This window comes from Rutidosis leptorrhynchoides, chromosome 9, assembly GCF_046630445.1.
Source record: "Rutidosis leptorrhynchoides isolate AG116_Rl617_1_P2 chromosome 9, CSIRO_AGI_Rlap_v1, whole genome shotgun sequence".
Classification (NCBI taxonomy): domain Eukaryota; kingdom Viridiplantae; phylum Streptophyta; class Magnoliopsida; order Asterales; family Asteraceae; genus Rutidosis; species Rutidosis leptorrhynchoides.
This window is the reverse complement of record NC_092341.1, coordinates 369277803-369300876: the sequence shown is the minus strand read 5'-3', so window position 1 is coordinate 369300876 and position 23074 is coordinate 369277803. Positions and strand designations below refer to the sequence as shown.

General features: G+C 36.6%; 2 protein-coding genes across 2 annotated transcripts; one reads left to right on the top strand and one right to left on the bottom strand.

Annotated features, from left to right (window-relative positions):
- The first annotated feature begins 1344 nt into the window (after positions 1-1344).
- LOC139869312 (uncharacterized) lies at positions 1345-2460 on the top strand. The gene is made up of 2 exons (XM_071857624.1): positions 1345-1427; positions 1965-2460. Exons 1-2 carry the CDS (start codon positions 1345-1347, stop codon positions 2458-2460), a joined length of 579 nt encoding a protein of 192 aa, XP_071713725.1.
- A 6169-nt stretch (positions 2461-8629) lies between these two features.
- LOC139867579 (uncharacterized) lies at positions 8630-10857 on the bottom strand. Its single transcript, XM_071855946.1, has 3 exons — positions 10676-10857; positions 9243-9311; positions 8630-9093 (listed from the first exon to the last, which is right to left on the bottom strand). Exons 1-3 carry the CDS (start codon positions 10835-10837, stop codon positions 8920-8922), a joined length of 405 nt encoding a protein of 134 aa, XP_071712047.1. The 5' UTR covers positions 10838-10857; the 3' UTR covers positions 8630-8919.
- Between the last annotated feature and the right edge of the window lie 12217 nt (positions 10858-23074).

Here is a 23074-nt window from a genome sequence, read left to right as displayed (position 1 = left end):
ATCGCACTTTTTTTATTGTTATTGTATTTAATTGCAATTTTAATTATCGTACTTTTTAATTATCGCAAGTTTATTTTATCGCACTTTTATTTATCGCAATTTCATTATCGTTATTTACTTTACGCTTTAAATTAAGTCTTTTATTTATTTAATATTTTACATTTTGTTTTAACTGCGACTAAAGTTTTAAAATCGACAAACCGGTCATTAAACGGTAAAAACCCCCCTTTATAATAATAATATTACTTATATATATATTCGTAATTTTATAAAATAAAACTAATATAGCGTTAAGCTTTGATTAAAAGATTTTCCCTGTGGAACGAACCGGACTTACTAAAAACTACACTACTGTACGATTAGGTACACTGCCTATAAGTGTTGTAGCAAGGTTTAAGTATATCCATTCAATAAATAAATAAATATCTTGTGTAAAATTGTATCGTATTTAATAGTATTTCCTGCTAAAATTTAATAGTATTTTATACCCCTTAGCTTTGACATCAGCCATCAACTCCGGTTAACCCGAATGATGGTTGGTTACGTTTAACCACCCTTTCCGAGATCATCATCTCGTATGAGGGTTATTCACGGTACTCCGGACCGGAGAGTTAAACTCAAAAAACCCTTAAAACCCCCTTATTTGTTGATCTCGCATGAACCGAACCCCTTGGACCATTTTATGCTTGATCAAATGGCGCCATCCGTGGCTCACGAACCCATGATTAAATTCACTGATCTAGCGCACTGCATGTCATTATTAGAGTTCTATATCATGCGCAATACCTAGCATTAAATGCACTGATCTAGCGCACTGTATGCCATTATTAGAGTTCTGTATCGTGCGCAATACCTAGCATTAAATGCACTGATCTAGAGCACTGTATGCCATTATTGGAGTTCTATATCGTGCGTAATACCCTGCATTAAATTCACTGATTTAGCGCACTGTATGTCTTTATTAGAGTTCTACATCGTGCGCAATACCCTGCATTAAATTCACTAATCTAGCGCACTGTATGTCATTATTAGAGTTCTACATCGTGCGCAATATCCTGCATTAAATTCACTGATCTAGCGCACAGTATGTCATAATTAGAGTTCTACATCACTCGCAATAAACTGCGCGCAATATAAAACTGGGGGATTTAATGATGCGCATAGCTGCACATCTATTGCGCAATATCAGATTAGTGCGCATCGCCCTATATAATCGCGCAAGATCATATATATGCGCTGGCTAACGCGTCAGCTGATTATGCCTTTACAATGAGCTCACAATGTCGGTCGCACATTTTAAACATGGAGCCATATTTAGGGCATGAATAAGGCTAGAAATGTACTATGGCGACACTAAAGAAGAAAGGACACCTGTGGCAGCACGATACGATCCTGACATCGCAGGACGGCCAGAAAATGATAGCAGAGTATAAAGGGGACATCACTAAAATAATGACAGCACTTTTACAGATTTTTGGAATAAAAGGACATAGATAATACAACGTAGCACCGACATATCCTTTTGTCCCCTTAAGTGGCACTAAGGGACAAGAGTACACGAGTATAAATAGAAGTAACTTGAACAAGAAATAAAGAACACAATTCTAGAATTACAATCCATTTCACACATAAAACACTCTAGATCACATCACACTCTAGCTAACCTGCGCGATCAGAATAGCTCTCTTCAACACTCTGCGATTTCAGGTAGCGCACACGACGTAAATCATAACATCGCTCTTGGGCTATCAACTCCGGTTAACCCGAATGATGGTGGGTTACGTATAACCACCCTTTCTGAGATCATTATCTCGTATGAGGGTTATTCACGGTACTCTGGACCGTAGAGTTAAACTCAAAAAACCCTTAAAACCCCCCTTATTTGTTGATCTCGCATGAACCGAACCCCTTGGACCATTTTATGCTTGATCAAATAGTGAAAGGGTTGAATGGCTTGATTGTAGGAGACTTTTGCTAGAGAAGGAAAGTATTAAAGCTAATGTGCTCAAACAAAAAGCCCATATTCGGTGGACTTTAGAAGGCGATGAAAACTTCAAATATTTTCATGCTTCTATTCGGCTAAGGTACAACAAGTGCAATATCCTGAGTTTAAATATTAACGAGGTTTGGAACAAAAATCAGGTCGATGTTAAGAACGCAGTCTTCGAAAACTTTGTGAATATTTTCAATCAGCCTGTTAGCAGCAAACCTGAGTTAGTTTCTTGGTCTGATTCTGATTTGCGTTGTGGGCGGTTACAGCATAGTGATGTTGAGTGTCTCGAAGCAGAATTCACTGAACCCGAGATTTGGTCAGCGGTTAAGGATTGCGGAAGCACCAAGGCTCCCGGGCCAGACGGGTTTAATCTCACATTTTTTAAAAATTTTTGGGACACGATCAAGGGAGACCTAACCGAAGCAGTTTGTGAATTCTGGAGAAGGGGGAAAATCTCGGCCGGTTGAAATGCCTCTTTCATAACCTTGGTGCCTAAAAAACGAAACCACAACATCTTAACGATTATCGTCCGATTAGCCTCATCGAGAGTTTTTATAAAATAGTTTCTAAACTTCTCTCCAATCGGCTTAGGAAAGTGGCCTCGAAACTCGTGGGTTACTAACAGAGTGCATTCATAAAAGGTATAAATATCATTGATGGAGCTTTAATAGCGAATGAGTAAGTCGAAATTCTCAAGAAAAGTATGGTGAAGAGTTTTGTTTTTAAGGCAAAAGTCAGCGAAAGATTGGTTCAAGTTGGCGAAAAATTCAGCCTTTCAGGATCATGGATGCGAGAACCCCGGGGCAGAGTTATTAGCGAGCTGGAGCAGCTAAACCGCCTGCTGGATCAGTTTCATGGCTGTGGAAATGGTCCAGATACATGGGTCTGGAAGTTGTGTTCAAAAGGAGTCTTCAACAAAAGCACTTACGGGTATCATTAATTCTAAAACTATAAGCGTTAATGTTATTCGTACTGAAACCTTGAGAAATAATTTTGTACCAAAAAAGTGGAAGTTTTTGTGTAGGGAGCGATGATATGGCCAAAACGGACGGTTATATTTTAGTGTGCAGTGTCGTCGGGCCGCACGCTGTCAGTCGAGGTCTCCCAGCGGGGATATACCCGTGTTTTAAGTTTATAAGGTCGGGGCGTAAATCTACTATTCCTTATGGTGAGTAAGGGAAGTATGACCTAGGGTCGTTTTTAAAGAAGTCTACAGAATCGAACCTAAAACCTGACAAAAATAACTAACAAGGAGTAGTTGTGTTTCTATTTTGGGTTTTCTAATTTTCTAAAGGATAAAATAAATACAGATAGGTAAAATTTGTATTTCAGATAAGATTAAAGATGCACATGCTATGATTTCGTTAGTTACATTCCTGAGATGTGTAATGAAGACTCATGGATAGTTGATAACCCTTTACCCGTTATATTGGTCCTACCACCCCTGTCAGAGGACTGACATGTCACTGGGCATAATGTATGCGGTAGGCCTGAAGATTCTGAATGAGCAGCAACGCCTCTTCCCTCGATGCCAGAGTAACACAGCTACTTGTTAACACTAAACGGCTCTTTTATTATGAGCGACCCGATAAGGCAGCATATCAATCTATCCACTTGGCCCAAACTTTCTTAAACATAAGCTAAAGTAGTGGGTATCTCTTATCCGAGAGACATGATATGTTTCCGATGCTTTCGTTAACGATTGGTTTATAAAGATCAGTTAGGTCCATATTTAAAAGTAATCAACCATAAAGGAACGTCATGGCTAGACAGTAGTCTCCATGTAAACGTTCGGTTATCCTAACGGTTCCAATCCTTTATGTGTTTAAACAAACAGTTCCTATTACTAAAGAATCCCTCAGACGTAGTGTAATGTCTGAGACCGCGTTATGGTGCAATGTGCTCTTCAACAGTGAGGTCGTTTCCATGGCCTTACATAGCAGAGGTATAGAGTACTACAAGCGTTGTGCCTCTTCGATATACGTACTATGTGTAAATGCGTAGTAACTACTCTATCATAGCCTGAGGCCGGCCTTGTACTCCTAGTATCAATTAGGGTTTCCATTACGAAAGAACCTCTGTCAGAATCCGTAGGGTAGGTTGCCTTACTACAACCGTTGTGCCTCTGACAAATGCCCTATGTATCCGGCAGAAGTGTCTTACCAAGGGGTGACACAGAAAGTGTACTCTGAATCGGGGTTCGCAACTTCCCAATTACATAGCCGATAACCACGTTCTATTAGTCGTAAAAGCGATAATTTAATCATAATCGGAAAGCATCTCAACAATATCTCATTACACAATTTGTATATTCAGACAGCGTAACAACTACATCACAGCATGCACAAAATATAACTACTCGCTAATCATGGCAATAATATCATCTATCAAAGTAATAATAAAAGAATTATAACAAGATAGAGTCAAGATAAAAGTACCATTATATCAATCGAGTTCCGTAAGTACAAAAGTGACAACTCCGACTCTAGACAGCTTCTTAGTACAATCTTCGGCGTTCGCCTCCGGGTACTTAATTTCCCGCTCGGAGGTGAGAAGGCCTCGAAAGACTATTCTCGAACAAGACTAGAAAACTAACTAAATTTGAGAGTAAATTGAAGAGTGGAGAGTGTGTTGGAAATGGATACAAATGAGCCTATTTATACTAAAATCTGGCCTGGCATGCCGTCTAGACAGGCCGTCCAAAATCATGCAGGCCGTCCAAAATGGTGGCAGGCCGTTTAATTAGCCCGTCCAATAGCTGTTGGGCTGTTTGATTTGGTGGTGGCCCGTTTAATTAGGCCGTTTGTATGGAAGGCCGTTTAATTAATGGCAGGCCGTTTTTTGGGCTTCTGGCAGGCCGTTTTTTAGGTTTTTCCAGATTTTACCGTTTTTGTTCTAGATTCTTCGTTTTAAGTCCGTTTTCGCTGATTCTTTTTGCATTTTGCCTTCGTAATTACCAAATGTACCAATCTAAGCAAATAGATGCGTATTTTGGTAATAAAGTAGATTACTTTGTTAAATATGGGCCTGATATCGGGGTAAAAACATGACTTTTTAGCCGATATCAAGCGAGATGTAGGCACATTCCGGTCTTAGAGGAATTGGATAAGCGAGGAATTGATTTGCATTCCGTCCGTTGCCCTATATGCGATGACGGGATTGAGTTGGTCGATCACTCCCTTATTCCATGTCCTCTTGCGAATGAGATATCGACAATTGTATTAAATTGGTGGGGCTTTAGTGGCTTGACAAACTGGAGTATAGATGATTTGTTCAAAGGGAATGCAAATTGTGTAATTTCGGAAATTGGTGCGAAGATATGGCAAGCGGTGGAATGGATGTGCGGGTACCTCATTTGGAAAAATCGAAATAAAAAAGTTTTCAAAAACATGTGTTGGAACCTGCCAGTTGCTCTAAGTGAAATTCAAGTTTTGTGTTACGAATGAGTTGCGAAAAGATGCAAGTCAAAGAATATTATTTGACACGATTGGTTACATTGTCCGAGTTCATTATTAAATTGAGTAGGATCATTTAGTTACTGTCTTAGCAACAAAATGTCTTAAATTGTTCCTATCGAGTTGTTAATTGTGTACATAGCTGGGCTGCTTATGTCCCCTCCCGTGTGTAAACTTTGTGATAGTTTAATGCAAATTGCCTTTTAAGAAAATAAAAAATAAATAAAAGACCGAAATATGTACAAACAGAAAACTATAAATCCAGGAGTGAATAATGTTGTTCGGAATTTGTCAAAATAATTATAAGTTTCATATCTTTGTCTAAAGAATTCATTGAAAATTATTTCTTTATACCAAAATATTCATTGTTATATTTGTATTCTCCTTTTCCAATAAAGTAGGGATGGTAAAAATACTCATATTGATGGAAAATTCAAAACACGATATTTTCATGTTGGGTACGAGCTAGGTTTGTGGGTCTAAGGTAGGGTATGAGGATGGTTTTAAAATTTTATGTGAGTTGAGGTGAGAGGATAGTTTTAGATAAAAACTCAATTACCCAGCTCATATGCTCGAAAAAGACATGAATCCGTATATCTAACTCTTTTAGAAATAATATATATATATATATATATATATATATATATATATATATATATATATATATATATATATATATATATATATATATATATATAGGATCCAATAAGAACTTTTTTAGTGTGAGAATTCTCGAAACTCAAAAATACACTGAAATTCGAACAAAAAGGGACACGGACGAGCAAAAAAAGGTGAAGTCGAGCAAAAATAAAAACACGAACGAACAATTTTTTTTATTTTTTTTTTTGTTCGATTTACAAAAATGTAGAACACATTTTTGTTCGACTACCAGGTTTTTTGTTCGACTACCGTTGTGTTCTACATTTTTTGTTCGACTATCAAAAATGTAGAACACATTTTGTTCAACTATCCCCTTTTTTGTTCGGCCACCTTTTTTTTTTTCGTCCTTCCACTTTTTTGCTCGACTTTCCCCTTTTTTGTTCGTCCGCCACTTTTTTTGCTCGAATTTCAGTGTGTATTTTGGGATATTTTGGGGTTCTCACACAAAAAAAGTTCTTATTTGATCCCTCTGATATATATATATATATATATATATATATATATATATATATATATATATATATATATATATATATATATATATATATATATATATATATATATATATATAGAGAGAGAGAGAGAGAGAGAGATTTAATCAAGAGGGAAGCACTTTTTTTGGGGGAAGTGGGGGGAAGTAATTTTTTTTTCGTTTTTTGAAAAAACTTTGTTCACGAACATTATAGATTAGATGAAAATATGAACATTTAAAAAAGACATTTTGTGATGAATGTCATTATTTTGGCGGAAAAACGCTCGAAGAAAAAATAAAAACATTCAATGCATTGAATGTTTTGCTGCTGATTTTTTTTTAAAGGGGTTAGAAATTAGGATTTTGGGTTTAGAAATTAGAGTTTAGGGTTTAGATTGAATATTTTAACACGAACGGTTTAGAGGTTAGGATTTAGGGTTTTGGGTTGAGGGTTTACGGAGTAAACTCGTAAACCCTAAACTCTAAATCCGGCTAAATTCGAAAAAACACTTCACACAAGATGAAAACAAAACGATTCAAATAAACCAGCAGCAAAATATTCAATGTATTGAATGTTTATATATTTTCTTCGAGCGTTTCCCGCCAAAATAATGACATTCATCACAAAATGTCTTTTTTAAATGTTCATATTTTCATCTAATCTAAAATGTTCGTGAATAAAGTTTTTTCAAAAAATGAAAAAAAAAAAAGAAAAAGAAAATTTGCTTCCCCCTTCCCCCAAAAAAGTGCTTCCCTCTTGATTATGACATTATATATATATATATATATATATATATATATATATATATTATAAAACATGTATATTTATTATAAATTAAGACAAAAATACTAGTGGGAAATCGGTCCCGATGCTTAATAAATAAATTGGGACCCAGATAAATATGAGAAAATTGGTTTACCAGATAGTTCGTAAGTGAACGGGATCCTTCGGGTATTGGTCTCGGTTTGAGATGAAGTTTCTTAGTCAGGTTCGAGATCGAGATTCTAGACCCACCCAGACCCAGCCAGATGTCATACCCACAACCACTGTTGTAAAAAGAACCTCGATTACTCCTAATAAATCCCCGATTACTCATTTAAAAAAGCACTCCCTTCCGATTTTCCATAATCTACTTAATTAATTGATCAACGCCAGTTAGTGGGGCAAAGTTGTATTTGTTGATCAAAGTCGGTCAAAGTCAAAATTTTTAACACATGAACATGAATTTACATTCGAAATCTAGAATTTTTCAAAAAATGTTAAAATTTATGTTTATAACTATGTTTTCTTTATTTACACATAAAATATTTTAAAAGTTAATATTTAAATATATAAAAAGTATAATCCGATTAATCTCCGAATTGTCGAATACTCCTCAAGATACCGACCAATTACTAGAGTTTTGGAACCTTGCCCATAACGAAGTGAGGACCCATATACTAGCTGTTTACTAAAAGTGAAGTGGTATGATTTGGGGATAGGATATGTACCATCAACTGTAATACGATTAAACAATTTCGTTATTAACAAATAAACAAATATCGAATTAAGTGCATCCTCATTTTAGTGTACTCGTCTATTATTCTTAAGCACATTCAACTTACCTTTGTTTGATGATGTGAACTAATAAGATATTAGTGTTTTGTTTGATATAAGTTTGGTCTCATATGCTTGTAATGAGGTCAAATACATCAAGTCAGTGGAATTGTTAATTTAATAAAACTATTAATTCACGTTATAAAAATATTTTCTTAATCTATTCTCTATGACGCCGTTCAACAAAAAAAAAAAACAAAAAAAAAAAAAAAAAAAAAAGGTCTATTTTCTATGTCGTCTGATTTTTCTGTATTTTGCATGTTTTGAAGTTACAAAATGAAATTGTTCAAACTTTTAAATTTTAATCAGTATCGTGCAAGTCGTTAACCATTTTTGTCAAACAATAACCTACAATTTATTCGAAATAAAAATTCAAAAAATTGATTTAACTATTCATTAAAGTAGTCAAAAATTCAAATATGAGGATAAGAATTACTGTATGGTTAACGAATAGTCACTTAGCAGAAATTATGACACAAATTTACCGAAGCCACTCATCTAGTCACAACTCTAAATTAGAGTTAATCAAATTTTCATATCAATAAAGAATTCGCACATTTGTATGCGCTTTAGCCGTTCAAGATAAAACACAACGATCTGTCTACAGTCACATATCATATACCGCATAAACTCATATCCGTTTCCAATATTTTGTGCATATAGTCTTATATTACCTCCATTGTTTTGGAACATCGTTTAGGTCCCTACTAAAGCTACAATTGTTTATTCTGAAGTAAACAAATCAATCTTCAGATCCTTCAGGTCTTGTGGAAGTGTGGATTAATTCGGCTTCTTTAATGACGAGATTACCCTTGCTGATAATCTTCTCAAGCTCCTTAATCTTCTGTGACACTTCATTAACATGAGAGCTGCTACATTGAATCAATTTGTTTGCAGTTTCTAACGCCACACATAACTGCCACCAAATTACACTACTTAATATGCTTGGTAATATAATTGGCCAAAAAAATATAATTTTCTATAAGTTTATAGAAAATAAAAGGTTGAAGTTGAGCAGAAAGCACAAGATGAAAAATTTGTTTAATTTTGAATAAATTGGCTTACCTCAAGTGTATGAGATGTCCATGAATGCGAAGTACCATCGAGTGCATCATTCAAGCATTTGTAACTTTCCTGTAAGTAAATAAACAATAAACATTAGTACCCTTATCTATCAAACTACAAACACCGGTAATATAATTAGATTAATATGATAAACATTACAAACCAGTTTTTTGCTAGAAATTGTAATACTATTAGTCTATTACCACGTCTTCCAGTCTCGATGAAAGAACTTTAATCGCACAACCGATTTTATAATTTGAGCGATGGTTATTTAGTTATCAATTAACACATACCTCATATAACGGAATGTATGTAATGTTTATATACATAAAAAAACATTACTACAACTATTTGAACAGTTTACATTTACTATCATGTAAGTGGAAGCAAATGACTAAAGTTCTACCACAATATAGAAAAGAACAAACTACTAAAAAGAATCATATACTCCAAATCCATTTATAATATCACTTCAAATTCCAAATTTTCAATTTTCATAATCTTGGATTCAAATTTTCATGTATAGCCTTTACCACATCTGCAATCAAGGTAAACAGAGACTTATATAGATGACATTTTTGTAATTTTGGACCATGAAATAGTAAAATTGGAAGTATGGACCTTATCCGGGCCCCAATCATCGTTAAATCTATCATGTTTGTTGACGGCTTTTTCAGGGCCAAATGGGTTGACCTTAACAAGTCTCGAGCAAAACTTGTTTCTAAATTAATTGCTACAACACTAGACAGAAAAACAGATATGAAACGATGATTAAGACCGTTGTAGCAAAAACAAGTAATGTGCTTTACAAACTTTACGAACATTGGAAAAAAAGAGTCATCAGAAAAATAGAACTGTTGAAACATAGCTATAGTTTGGAAATTGTAATATTTTCGGTGATATGTGTTATGATTCGAATAACAGCACAATTAATCATGAACTATGCACAATTTCACATGATCATTCAAAAGGAAGGAAGTTGAAGTCAGTTTCTTTCAATCAGAAAACAATCAATTGAATTCCGATTATTTGAACTCGTCTTCTTCGAGTGTGAGTTTTAGAAGCTACGGAGTATTATTCAACCGAATTACATAATGGAATTCAGATCACAGCACCCTGCTAATTAAATTACCATTTTAAAATGAAGATTCTTTATATAATATTATTTGATAAGTTTCCTAAAGCTCATTAGCTTTCTAGACTGTCAAAAATGCATAAGTTATTTACATGCATGATTATTTGCGATTGTAGAGAGTTAGATGATAGGACAAACATCCGGTAGGTCCTTAATTTGCTTAATCTAGAGATTCTTGACTTAATTTCGGGTTTAATTTAATTAAAGTTCTAGATCTAAATCATCATCATCTACCTTAATAAATTGAAGCCCTAAAATTGTATTTATGTAAAGCATAATGAGGAGTAAAGAAAGAGACCTGATACAGTTTGGTGAGATCAGAAGGTTGAATATGTTGTTGATCAGTGACGTCAGCAGAAGGGTGTGCGGTGATGGTGGTTGGTTGTTGATCATCATCTCCGACGTCACTGAGCAGATCGCCGATGCAAAGAAGCGGCCCTCCGACACCTCCCCCTCTCATCTCTTTTGTTTTGGTTTTTTTTTTTTTTTTTTTTAAAGAAATCCTTTTTCTGTCATGTTTTGTTTTTCGATACAAAATACAATATATTATACTACCTCCTTTTTCCTTGTTCACATATTAATTTTAAAATGTCCCAAATCAAATCAAATATTCACTTTATGTTTTAACCGATGAGAATAGATTATTCTGCAGAGGAAAAATTTTTGATTGGTGAAAAATGAAGTTGATATAATTTTCTAAAAATGTGTGTAAAAGTAAGTGGACATTTGTAATGAGACGAAAGGAGTAATATAATAATAATAATAATAATAATAATAATAATAATAATAATGTGATGCCCCGTACAAAATCATCGTGTACGAATCATCAACAACAGGATCATTACAAGGTTAAGTACTATACGCTGTAATAAAAGAAGTTGCATTCACGATAAAAAGATGACGTCATAGCCGACGTCAATTGTTTTACACCAACAGTATGCTTCTACAAATAGCAAGCATGAATAAATGTATGTGACCCTTAGGTCGTTACAAAACATAGTTCAAAAGTATTAAAGTTTGAATGCAAGATAAACAGTTCATGCGGTGATAACACTAGAGCAGCGAGTGTCTACAGCAAGACTAGCACGACAGCGGAAGCAAATAACCTTAAGCACTTGAGGAAAACATGCTTAAAAACGTCAACACAAAGGTTGGTGAGCTATAGTTTAAGTATAACAGTATGTAAGGTAAGCCACGAGATTTCAGTGCTACAAAGAGCGTTTCAAAACAGTATGATAAAGTATATGTTAACCGTGGGCACTTGGTAACTAACTTAACGTTAATACCCCCTGAAAGTATACTTGGCAAGTGCGTATGTTTACGAAGTATTAAACACTCGTTAAATGCTAGCGCTACTAGCCCGAGTGGGGATGTCAAACCCTATGGATCCATATCTAAGATTTGCGTTCACCGGTTCAAAAACCAATGACTAAACGTTACCGAGCTAAAGGGAATGTTTCTGCCGTTATATAACCCACACATATATAAGTTTAAGTACTCGTGCCTAGTATGTAAAACATAAAATTCACATGTATTCTCAGTTCCCAAAATAAGTTAAAGTAAAAAGGGAATGCTATAACTCACAATGATAAAGTAGCGGTAAAGTATGACTCGGAAAGTAAGCAAGTAATGAAGGTTGTCCAAACGGGTCCTCAACCTAAGTCAAATAGTACTAAGTCAGTAAATCGTCCGAATAGGTTTAAAAGTATGTAAATAAGGTCTTAAGGGTCATCATCATTCATCATTTAACAAAAGGTGTATGAAAAGAGTTTAAAACAAAGGCTGAGTTCGGTCAGTCACCACGGCCTCAATACCTACTGAAATAAGGTGAGACCAGTGGCCATGGCTCTGTATATGAGTCCTTTAGTTGTGGTAAAAATTACAGAAGCAAACTCGTCTTCGTTTGACCGTGGCGACGGTCTAAGTGCGAGTAGGTCAGAATTTTCAGCACAACGTTAAATGGACATAGTGACGATCGGAGGGCCATAAATCCTAAACCGTAACTCGGATTAAGATGAGTCCTACATGAAAAGTTATCTAATCGAACAGAGCTATCTGAAAATCATGGTTACAGTAGCCCAGGTCGAACGGGTCAGACACAGAAACAGTAAAACAGTAGGGTCAGTAGGTTCCGGTGGTTCTTGGTGTTCGATGCTTATCATGGTTCTCATCCTTGATGCATATAGCTTCAAGTGTACAACTCGTTGATGTGTTTGAATCATTTCCACCAAGGTTTGACCATCATAACCCAAGTGTGAGTCTAAGACATGAAGCACAGCTCACTTAAGTGTTGCAAGTGTTTTGATGAACCAAAGTTACATCAAAGTCTTAGATCTAACACATACATGAACTTTAAAACTAATAATAAGTTACAAACTTGAAAGTGAACTTATGAAATCAAGATCTTAAGTTGTAGAACATAGTTCTTAGTTAGATCTTGAAGATCCAAGACTCAAAAGTCTAGATCAAGCATAAGTATACAAAGTTATAATTAAAGAAAGCTTACTTACATGTTCTTGAACTTTTAAAGTTAACTTTAGTTCAAGATTAATGAGATCAAAGTTAACTAGTAACATTTGACCAATATTAACCAACAAACAAAATGAATTTAAAGTACATAATATAAGGTAGTAAACTAAGTAAACAAGTAAATGATTCATGGTGGTTCATACTTTAAAGATTCAAACCAAAGTTTGATCTTTAAGAAAGTAAACTTTAAGTTTACTTCATGAATTACAAGTATGACTTTACAACTTATGAACTTTCTTTCTTTTTAAAGTATTACATGTAGAACATAAACTAAAGAGTTTTGTTCTTGTATGTCTTGTAAAAACAAGATAGATGAAGAATCAAACTAACAAGTTTGCTTCTTAGAAAATAGTAAGTAAGCAACAACAATATGAAACAAGTAACAACTAGTAAGTAATTAACAAAGACAAGTATCAAAACAATAAACAAATGATGATGATAATTGATGGTTTGCTACGGTTTTTAGGCCAAAAGAAAAGAAGAAGAAGGTCCTTGTTACTTACAAAGTCTAGAGAGAAAAAAGAGAAATGAAGATGCAAGTAAAAGTGTATTGTTGTAATGAGAGAGTGGAACAAGTAGATAAGTAAAAAAAAGAAATTTGATCTCTTTCTCTCCCTTTCCAATTGACGGTTCAAAAGAAAAAAAAAGGGGGAGGAAATGTCCATGAGGTTTATGCATGTTAAAGCTAAAAAAGTTGGTTAATGGAGTTGATTTCATGGGGATTGTGTAGTAACTAGATTCCAAGAGTAACAACTAACTAGTTTCCATCTAAATAATACTTACAAGTAGTAAAAATGGGCTAGTTAATCCAATAAGGTTGTAGAATGGGCTAACATGTCCATTAATACTAATAAAAGCCCAAGTTTCATGTAAGTAACAATTAAATCCAATTAAAGCCCAAGTAATCAACTAATAGTCTTAGTTAATTAAAATGATTAATAAAACTAATCATGAATGTAAATAATATCTGAAAATATTATTCGTGTAAGTTTCGTGTGTCACAAAGACATTTCGGGCAATTAAAGTCAAGTACGGGCAATCATGGCAACATGTAAATGTAATAACATATATTCGTTTAATCACAAGTATTAATAATAATAATTATTAATAATTAAACGTTGGAAAATCCTGGGTCGTTACATTACCCACCTGTTAAAGAAAATTTCGTCCCGAAATTTAAGCTGAAGTAGATGGAGGAGTCGGGAAAAGGTGAGGATACTTCCGCATCATTTGATCCTCTCGCTCCCAGGTAAACTCAGGTCCTCGTTTGGCATTCCATCGTACTCGGACGATCGGAATCTTGTTACGTTTTAAAGTTTTGATCTCACGATCCATAATCTCAACTGGCTCTTCCACGAAGTGGAGTTTGTCGTCAATTGTAAGTTCCTCAAGTGGTATGATAAGTTCAGGTGCAGCAAGACACTTCTTCAAGTTTGACACGTGGAAGGTAGGATGAACTGAGCTCAATTGTGCTGGTAGATCCAAACGGTATGCAACGGGTCCAACAAGTTCCAAGATTTCAAAAGGACCAATGTATCGTGGGTTTAACTTTCCACGTTTTCCAAAACGGATCACACCTTTCCAAGGTGCAACCTTCAACATTACACGATCACCAACGTTGAATTCAAAGTCTTTACGTTTAAGATCGGCATAACTCTTTTGACGATCGCGGGCAGTCTTAAGTCTAGCTTGAATCTGAGCAATCTTCTCCGTTGTTTCATGGACTACCTCGGGTCCAGTGATTTGCTTTTCGCACACTTCGGCCCAATAAATAGGAGATCGGCACTTACGGCCATACAATGCTTCAAAAGGTGCAGCATTAATGCTAAAGTGATAACTGTTGTTGTACGAGAATTCGGCTAATGGCAAATGTCTTTCCCAGGCCTTTCAGAAATCAATGACACATGCACGCAACATGTCCTCCAAGGTCTGAATCGTTCGTTCACTTTGTCCGTCAGTCTGTGGATTATACGCAGTACTCATGTCGAGACGAGTTCCCATGGCTTCTTGTAAAGAACGCCAAAATCTAGAAGCAAAACGAGGATCGCGATCGGAGATGATTGATAAAGGTACACCATGACGAGATACAACCTCTTTGATGTATAATTGAGCAAGTCTCTCCATTGTATCTGTTTCCTTCATCGCTAAGAAATGTGCAGATTTAGTAAGGCGGTCAACAATAACCCAAATAGTATCGTATCCGCCCACCGTCTTCGGCAGCTTAGTAATGAAATCCATTGTGATCCTTTCCCACTTTCATTATGGGATTTTCGGCTGTTGAAGTAATCCAGAAGGTCTTTGATGTTCGGCCTTAACTTTCGAACAAGTCAAACACTTCCCAACATAAGTAGTAACGTCTTTCTTAAGGTTCGGCCACCAATACTGTTCTTTAAGGTCGTAGTACATCTTGCCCGCTCCAGGATGAATCTAATATCTCAATTTGTGTGCTTCATCAAGTATAAGGTTCCGTAGATCTCCATAAAGAGGTACCCAAATTCTTCTGGCATAACATCGGAGTCCAGACTCCCTAACCTCGAATCGAGAGACAAGTATGTTCAAATGTTCGTGAGATATGTTCTCCTCCTTGAGAGCCTCATCTCGGGCTACTCTGATCTGGTTGTTGAGGTTCGAATGGATGGTGATGTTCAGAGCCCTAACACGAAGATGTGCCATCCTCTCCTTTTGGCTCAAAGCGTCAGCTACAACATTGGCCTTGCCAGGATGATAACGAAGTTCACAATCGTAGTCGTTGAGCGTCTCGATCCATCGACGCTGTCTCATATTCAGTTGCTTCTGATCGAATATATGTTGGAGACTCTTTTGATCGGTGAAGATAGTGCTCTTAGTTCCATACAAATAGTGTCTCCACAGTTTAAGCGCAAAGACAACGGCTCCAAGTTCAAGATCGTGAGTAGTGTAGTTCCGCTCGTGAATCTTCAATTGACGGGAGGCATAGGCAATAACTTTTGATCGTTGCATCAGTACACAACCAAAACCACTCTTCGATGCATCACAATAAACAACAAAGTCGTCACTGCCCTCAGGAAGTGATAGGATAGGTGCGGTGGTTAACTTCTTCTTCAAAGTTTGAAATGTTGATTCGTGTGCGAGTTCCCAAATGAACTTCTTGCCCTTGTGAGTCAGCGCAGTCAAAGGACGCGCAATTAGAGAGAATCCTTCAATGAACCTTAGGTAATAACCGGCGAGACCTAGGAATTGGCGAATAGGCGTCGAAGTAGTGGGGGTCTCCCACTTGCTGATAGTTTTAATCTTGGAGGGATCAACTTTGATACCCTGGTCGCTCACAACATGACCCAGAAATTGGACTTCCTTCAGCCAAAATTCACACTTGGAGAATTTGGCGTAAAGTTGCTCTTGTCTCAAGAGTTCAAGCACTAGTCGGAGGTGTTGCTCATGTTCTTCTTCGCTTTTAGAGTAGATGAGGATATCATCTGTGAAGACGATAACAAACTTATCCAAGTACGGCTTGCAGACACGATTCATGAGGTCCATGAACACGGCAGGTGCATTTGTCAACCCGAATGACATCACAAAAAACTCATAATGACCATAACGAGTTCTGAATGCAGTTTTCATCACGTCACTTTCCTTCATCCTCAACTGGTGATAACCGGATCGCAAATCGATCTTTGAGTAGACACTCGATCCTTGTAGTTGATCAAAAAGATCATCAATTCGTGGAAGAGGATACCGATTCTTGATAGTCAATTTGTTGAGTTCACGTAGTCGATACACATACGGAAGGATCCATCCTTCTTCTTCACAAACAACACAGGTGCCCCCTAGGCGAGAAACTTGGTTGGATAAATCCACGGTCTAACAGTTCTTGTAGTTGGCTCTGTAATTCTTGCATCTCGGAAGGTGCGAGTCTATAAGGTGCGCGAGCTACAGGTGCAGCTCCTGGCACTAAATCAATCTGAAACTCTACTGCTCTCTGAGGCGGCAATCCAGGCAATTCCTCTGGGAAGACATCGGAAAATTCGTTCACAATTCGAACGTCGTTCATGCTCTTCACCTCGGTTTCTACCGCTTTCACATGTGCTAGGACAGCAAAACGTCCCTTCTTCATAATCTTTTGCGCTTTCACGCAACTAATGAGGTTCAACTTCGAGGTACATCTCTCTCCATAGATAACCAGTGGTTCGCCATCTCCTTCTGGTATGCGAAGTGCTTTATCTCCACAGATAATATCGGCCCTTATCTTGCTCAACCAATCCATACCGACGATCACGCCAAAACTTTCCAGTTTGATATTTATCAAGTCAATTTCGAAATCTGCACCAGCTATGTTGATAATAGCTCCTCGACTAATATGGTCAACCTTCTCAAGTTTACCGTTGGCGACCTCGACAAGCATACTCTCTTTTAACGGGACTAACGACCAATTAATCTTATCACAAAAATGTCTACATACATAACTTCTATCCGCACCAGTATCAAACAAGACAGAAGCTAAAAGATTGTTGATTTTGAATATACCTGTCACCAAGTCGGGGTTTTCTCGGGCGTCCCTTGCATTAACGTTGAAAGCTCTACCACGGGGTGGTCCGCCGTCTTTTCGCTTGTTTGGACACGCATTTCTGAAATGGCCCGTCTGTCCGCATTCGTAGCACTTCTTCGGTCCATTGGTGTTCGGCTTCCCATTCAAAGTGGTGACCTTGCAGTCTTTCCCGATATGCCCAGTCCGTTGGCACTTTTCGTAAACAACATTACAATATCCAGTATGGTGCTTGTAGCACCGCTTGCATTGTGGTAAGGTTCCTTTGTAGTTCGGGTTGGAGTTGGTGTTGTTGTTGGGGTTGGGGTTTCCACCGTTGTTGTTTCCTCTGAAACCCTCATGTCGTTTTTCCGGGTTCTGTTCATAGTTCCTTCCCCTGTTGTTGTTGCGGTTATCCCATTTGCGCTTCTCACTAGTACCCGCTTCAGTCTTAGTTTTCTTCGGTTCATCGATGGTTATCTGATTCATTAAAGTATGCGCCATGCGCATCGCTTCGGGAACATTTGGCGGCTTGGACGAGGTAACGTTTCCCTTGATGCTCTTAGGAAGTCCCCAGAAGTACCTTTCCATTCGCTTGAATTCCGGGGTGACCATTGTCGGACACATCAGGGCTAATTCCAAAAATCTCCTGTTGTAACCATCAAGGTCATTCCCAACGGCCTTTAACTGCATGAACTCCATTTCCATCTTTTGTATCTCGGTTCTCGGACAATACTCATCAATCATAGCCGCTTTGAATTCCTCCCATGGCGTAGCATACGCCTCATCAATACCTTGTGCCTGAGCCATGGTGTTCCACAATGTGAGGGCGCCATCAGATAGCGTGCAGGAAGCAAACTTGGTTTGTTGTCCTCCGAACAGTTGCTAACTCGGAATACTGATTCAAGTTTCTCGAACCATCTGGTGAGACCAACCGGTCCCTCAGTGCCGCTGAAGTTATGTGGTTTACAGCTCCGGAATTCCTTGTAAGTACACCCATTTCGAATGGGCTGCATAACCGGTGGTGGTGGCGGTGGAGCTTGGGGTTGCATTTCCGCAATGGCCGCAGCTACCCTTTCGGCAATCATCTCTTCGATTTGGGCGGTAGTAGGTGTTGATCGTCCGTTGGCCATGGTGTTCTAAACAAAAATTTTGACTCAAGTCAAAATCCAGCATTCAATATAGTAATAATATAGTATATAGTAACCAACATGGAATCAAAACATCACATGTTATTAAATAATGCATCTAGGTACAAATACCACAGAATCATCGTACAATAATGTAAATAGAACATCGTGCAAGAATTAAATAACGCAAAGTTCCATTCATTAATAATAATAAGTTTCATACATCTGAATAAGTTCGTACAATACATAAGTGAAACATAAAACTACAACTAGATTACATAACGAAATCTAAATACAAAAGTCCTACGGTGAAGGTGGGTGAAGGATGTCCATAACCTGAGACATCTGCTTCTCAAGCTCAGCTTCCCGAGCTCGGAGGATCTCCACCTCCCTTTTCAATTCCTCGACTGTGGGAGATGGTGGGGCAGGCAATGCCGGCGGTGCAGGTGGTGCCGGTGGTGCAGACATTACATAACGGGGTGCAGATGTTCCGGCTCCAGAAATAGTCAGTACGTAACGGGGTGCCTTACGCACTTGTGGGTTGGCAGGGTACGGCATAAGCCGCTTACGAGCAGTAACCCTACGACGCCGACCAAATGCGTCAGTGAAGGCTCGTCCTCCGTTGATTCCCGGAATGATGGTACCGTCAAAGCGATACCGCTTCTTCGGCGGGGTGGAGGGTGGCTGAATAGGTATATCAGCAGGGTCCTCATCATCACTGGAGTCGTCTGAGGAGGTGTCATCGGTTGAAGCATCAGTGGATGACGGGTCGTCCGAATCATGTGGTGGCTGTACGGGTGGCTGAACTGGCCGTCCTTGAGCGGCCATCATCTGTTGGTAACAAGCGGGTCCGATCGGAATGAGACGTCCATCAGGGGCGCGTCGGCACCAATGGCGATACCGGTTACGAAAAGAACCTTCCCCGAACTCCGCGGGAATCACAATCTCACCGGAGCGGGGATGTGATCCTGAGGGTCCGGAGGCAGATGGAGCTGGAATCTCCGAAGGGTCCTGGGCTCCGCTAGATGTAACCACTGGTGCAGGCGCCTGGCTGCTAGTCCCGGAAGATGAAGCGCCGGAGTCACTCGTGGGTAGCGGGATCGGTGTATCGGCAGCAGCAGCAGGTGGGGTGGCTGATGAGTCTGAACTGCCCAAAATGATAGCAGGTTGAGTATCCGACATCTGAACAAGGAAAAATAAATTTTTCCATGTTAGTAAGTCATAAAGCAAGCACGTATTAGGCCAACAGTTTAAATCATGTATAACAATAAGTAGCATGGCAATAATAACGAATCGTACAGAAGTAGCATGCAATTGAAAGCAAGTAATATCATACAGTAGTGAAATCATGTAGTAGCATACGACATATAGCGGTAAAAGTATGCAGCAGCATGCAATAAGTTCAGCGTAAACGAGTAAACTAGCAAGTTGTAGATTAGTCCTATTAGTGAATCCTACTCGGGTCAGTCTTAGACTCACTAATGCAACCTAATTCCCTACAACCAATGCTCTGATACCAAATGTGATGCCCCGTACAAAACCATCGTGTACGAATCATCAATAACAGGATCATTACAAGGTTAAGTACTATATGCTGTAATAAAAGAAGTTGCATTCACGATAAAAAGATGACGTCATAGCCGACATCAATTGTTTTACACCAACAGTATGCTTCTACGAATAGCAAGCATGAATAAATGTATGTGACCCTTAGGTCGTTACAAAACATAGTTCAAAAGTATTAAAGTTTGAATGCAAGATAAACAGTTCATGCGGTGATAACACTAGAGCAGCGGGTGTCTACGGCAAGACTAGCACAACAGCGGAAGCAAATAACCTTAAGCACCTGAGAAAAACATGCTTAAAAATGTCAACACAAAGGTTGGTGAGCTATAGTTTAAGTATAACAGTATGTAAGGTAGGCCACGAGATTTCAGTGCTACAAAGAGCGTTTCAAAACAGTATGATAAAGTATATGTTAACCGTGGGCACTTGGTAACTAACTTAATGTTTATACCCCCTGAAAGTACACTTGGTAAGTGCGTATGTTTACGAAGTATTAAACACTCGTTAAATGCTAGCGCTACTAGCCTGTGTGGGGATGTCAAACCCTATGGATCCATATCTAAGATTCGCGTTCACCGGTTCAAAAACCAATGACTAAACGTTACCGAGCTAAAGGGAATGTTTCTGCCATTATATAACCCACGCATATATAAGTTTAAGTACTCGTGCTTAGTATGTAAAACATAAAATCCGCATGTATTCTCAGTTCCCAAAATAAGTTAAAGTAAAAAGGGAATGCTATAACTCACAATGATAAAGTAGCGGTAAAGTATGACTCGGAAAGTAAGCAAGTAATGAAGGTTGTCCAAATGGGTCCTCAACCTAAGTCAAATAGTACTAAGTCAGTAAATCATCCAAATAGGTTTAAAAGTATGTAAATAAGGTCTTAAGGGTCATCATCATTCATCATTTAACAAAAGGTGTAAAGTAAGTTTCGTTCATGAAAAGAGTTTAAAGCAAAGGCTGAGTTCGGTCAGTCACCACGGCCTCAATACCTACTGAAATAAGGTGAGACCAGTGGCCATGGCTCCGTATATGAGTCCTTTAGTTGTGGTAAAAATTACAGAAGCAAACTCATCTTTGTTTGACCGTGGCGACGGTCTAAGTGCGAGTAGGTCAGAATTTTCAGCACAACGTTAAATGGACATAGTGACGATCGGAGGGCCATAAATCCTAAACCGTAACTCGGATTAAGACGAGTCCTATATGAAAAGTTATCTACTCGAACAGAGCTATCTGAAAATCATAGTTACAGTAGCCCAGGTCGAACGAGTCAGACACAGAAACAGTAAAACAGTAGGGTCAGTAGGTTCCGGTGGTTCTTGGTGTTCGATGCTTATCATGGTTCTCATCCTTGATGCATATAGCTTCAAGTGTACAACTCGTTGATGTGTTTGCATCATTTCCACAAAGGTTTGACCATCATAACCCAAGTGTGAGTCTAAGACATGAAGCACAACTCACTTAAGTGTTGCAAGTGTTTTGATGAACCAAAGTTACATCAAAGTCTTAGATCTAACACATACATGAACTTTAAAACTAATAATAAGTTACAAACTTGAAAGTGAACTTATGAAATCAAGATCTTAAGTTGTAGAACATAGCTCTTAGTTAGATCTTGAAGATCCAATACTCAAAAGTCTAGATCAAGCATAAGTATACAAAGTTATAATTAAAGAAAGCTTACTTACATGTTCTTGAACTTTTAAAGTTAACTTTAGTTCAAGATTAATGAGATCAAATGTGATGACCCAGGAATTTCCGATCAAATTTTAACTTAATCTTTATATGATTTCGATACGATAAGCAAAGTCTGTAATATTGAGTCTCGAAAATTTTGGAACTGTGTTCATATATTCAATTGACCCATTGACTATTTCCGACGATTCACGAACCTTTAATCGTAGATAGAAATGTTTAAATATAAATAACTATACATGTATGTAATTATATTATAAATTAAAATAGATTGGTAAACTATTATGTGATTAGATATTATGAAAGAAAACTTAAGACACAATTAAATATGTAGTAGTTGAAATATATATATATATATATATATATATATATATATATATATATATATATATATATATATATATATATATATATATATATATATATATATATATATATATATATATATATATATATATATATATATATATATACATAAATATACATTAATATGATTGATATACATAACTGGTGATTGTATGCATATTAACGTATATAACATGTATAAATATTAAATATTTAATATGTGTATTTATTTAATATATATCGTATATGTATTAAATATACATAATTAATAATATTTAATATCTATATATACTTACAAATTAAAATGTAACTGTAATTTTATTAAAATAAATATTAATATTAGTATTAATATCAGTACTATTATAAATAGTAATAAAAATTATGATTTTAGTTATTATAAGATTATCATTACATTCATTATTGTTATTGATAATAAGATCAAGATTATTAAAATTATAATACTAAAATTATTACATTTGAATTGTTAATATCAATAGTATTACAATTACAACTAGTAGTAAAGTTATAATTTTAGTTATATGATTAATATTGTAATATTATTAAATATTATTATTACTTCCATCAAACTAAATATTAATATTAATATTAAAATTTATTAGGAATATTATTATATCATAAGAATCAATACATGTATTTTGCTATATTAATGTTATTATTATTAGTATTATTAGAAAATAATACAAAACATTATTATTACTATTAATAATATTATTGTTATCATGTTTATGATTTTTAGTATCAATATTATTTATTATTATAAATATAATTATTATTATTATTAATATATTAATTACTAATAGTAATTCAACTATATAATAGTCATGAACCTGTACGAATCTGCTTTAGGTTACAATCAATCTGTTGCAATTTTGTTTCTATCTTTGAAGGCTGTACAAATCACGAATTTAAT

Excerpts from the sequence above, each read along its gene's own strand:
- LOC139869312 (XM_071857624.1), top strand. The coding sequence starts at position 1,345 with ATGGCGACACTAAAGAAGAAAGGACACCTGTGGCAGCACGATACGATC. Across the intron at positions 1,428-1,964 it reads GGCCAGAAAATGATAGCAGA|GAGACTTTTGCTAGAGAAGG; the intron begins GTATAAAGGGGA and ends GCTTGATTGTAG.
- LOC139867579 (XM_071855946.1), bottom strand. The coding sequence starts at position 10,837 with ATGAGAGGGGGAGGTGTCGGAGGGCCGCTTCTTTGCATCGGCGATCTG. Across the intron at positions 9,312-10,675 it reads ATCTCACCAAACTGTATCAG|GAAAGTTACAAATGCTTGAA; the intron begins GTCTCTTTCTTT and ends ATTTACTTACAG. Across the intron at positions 9,094-9,242 it reads GGACATCTCATACACTTGAG|TTATGTGTGGCGTTAGAAAC; the intron begins GTAAGCCAATTT and ends ATTTGGTGGCAG.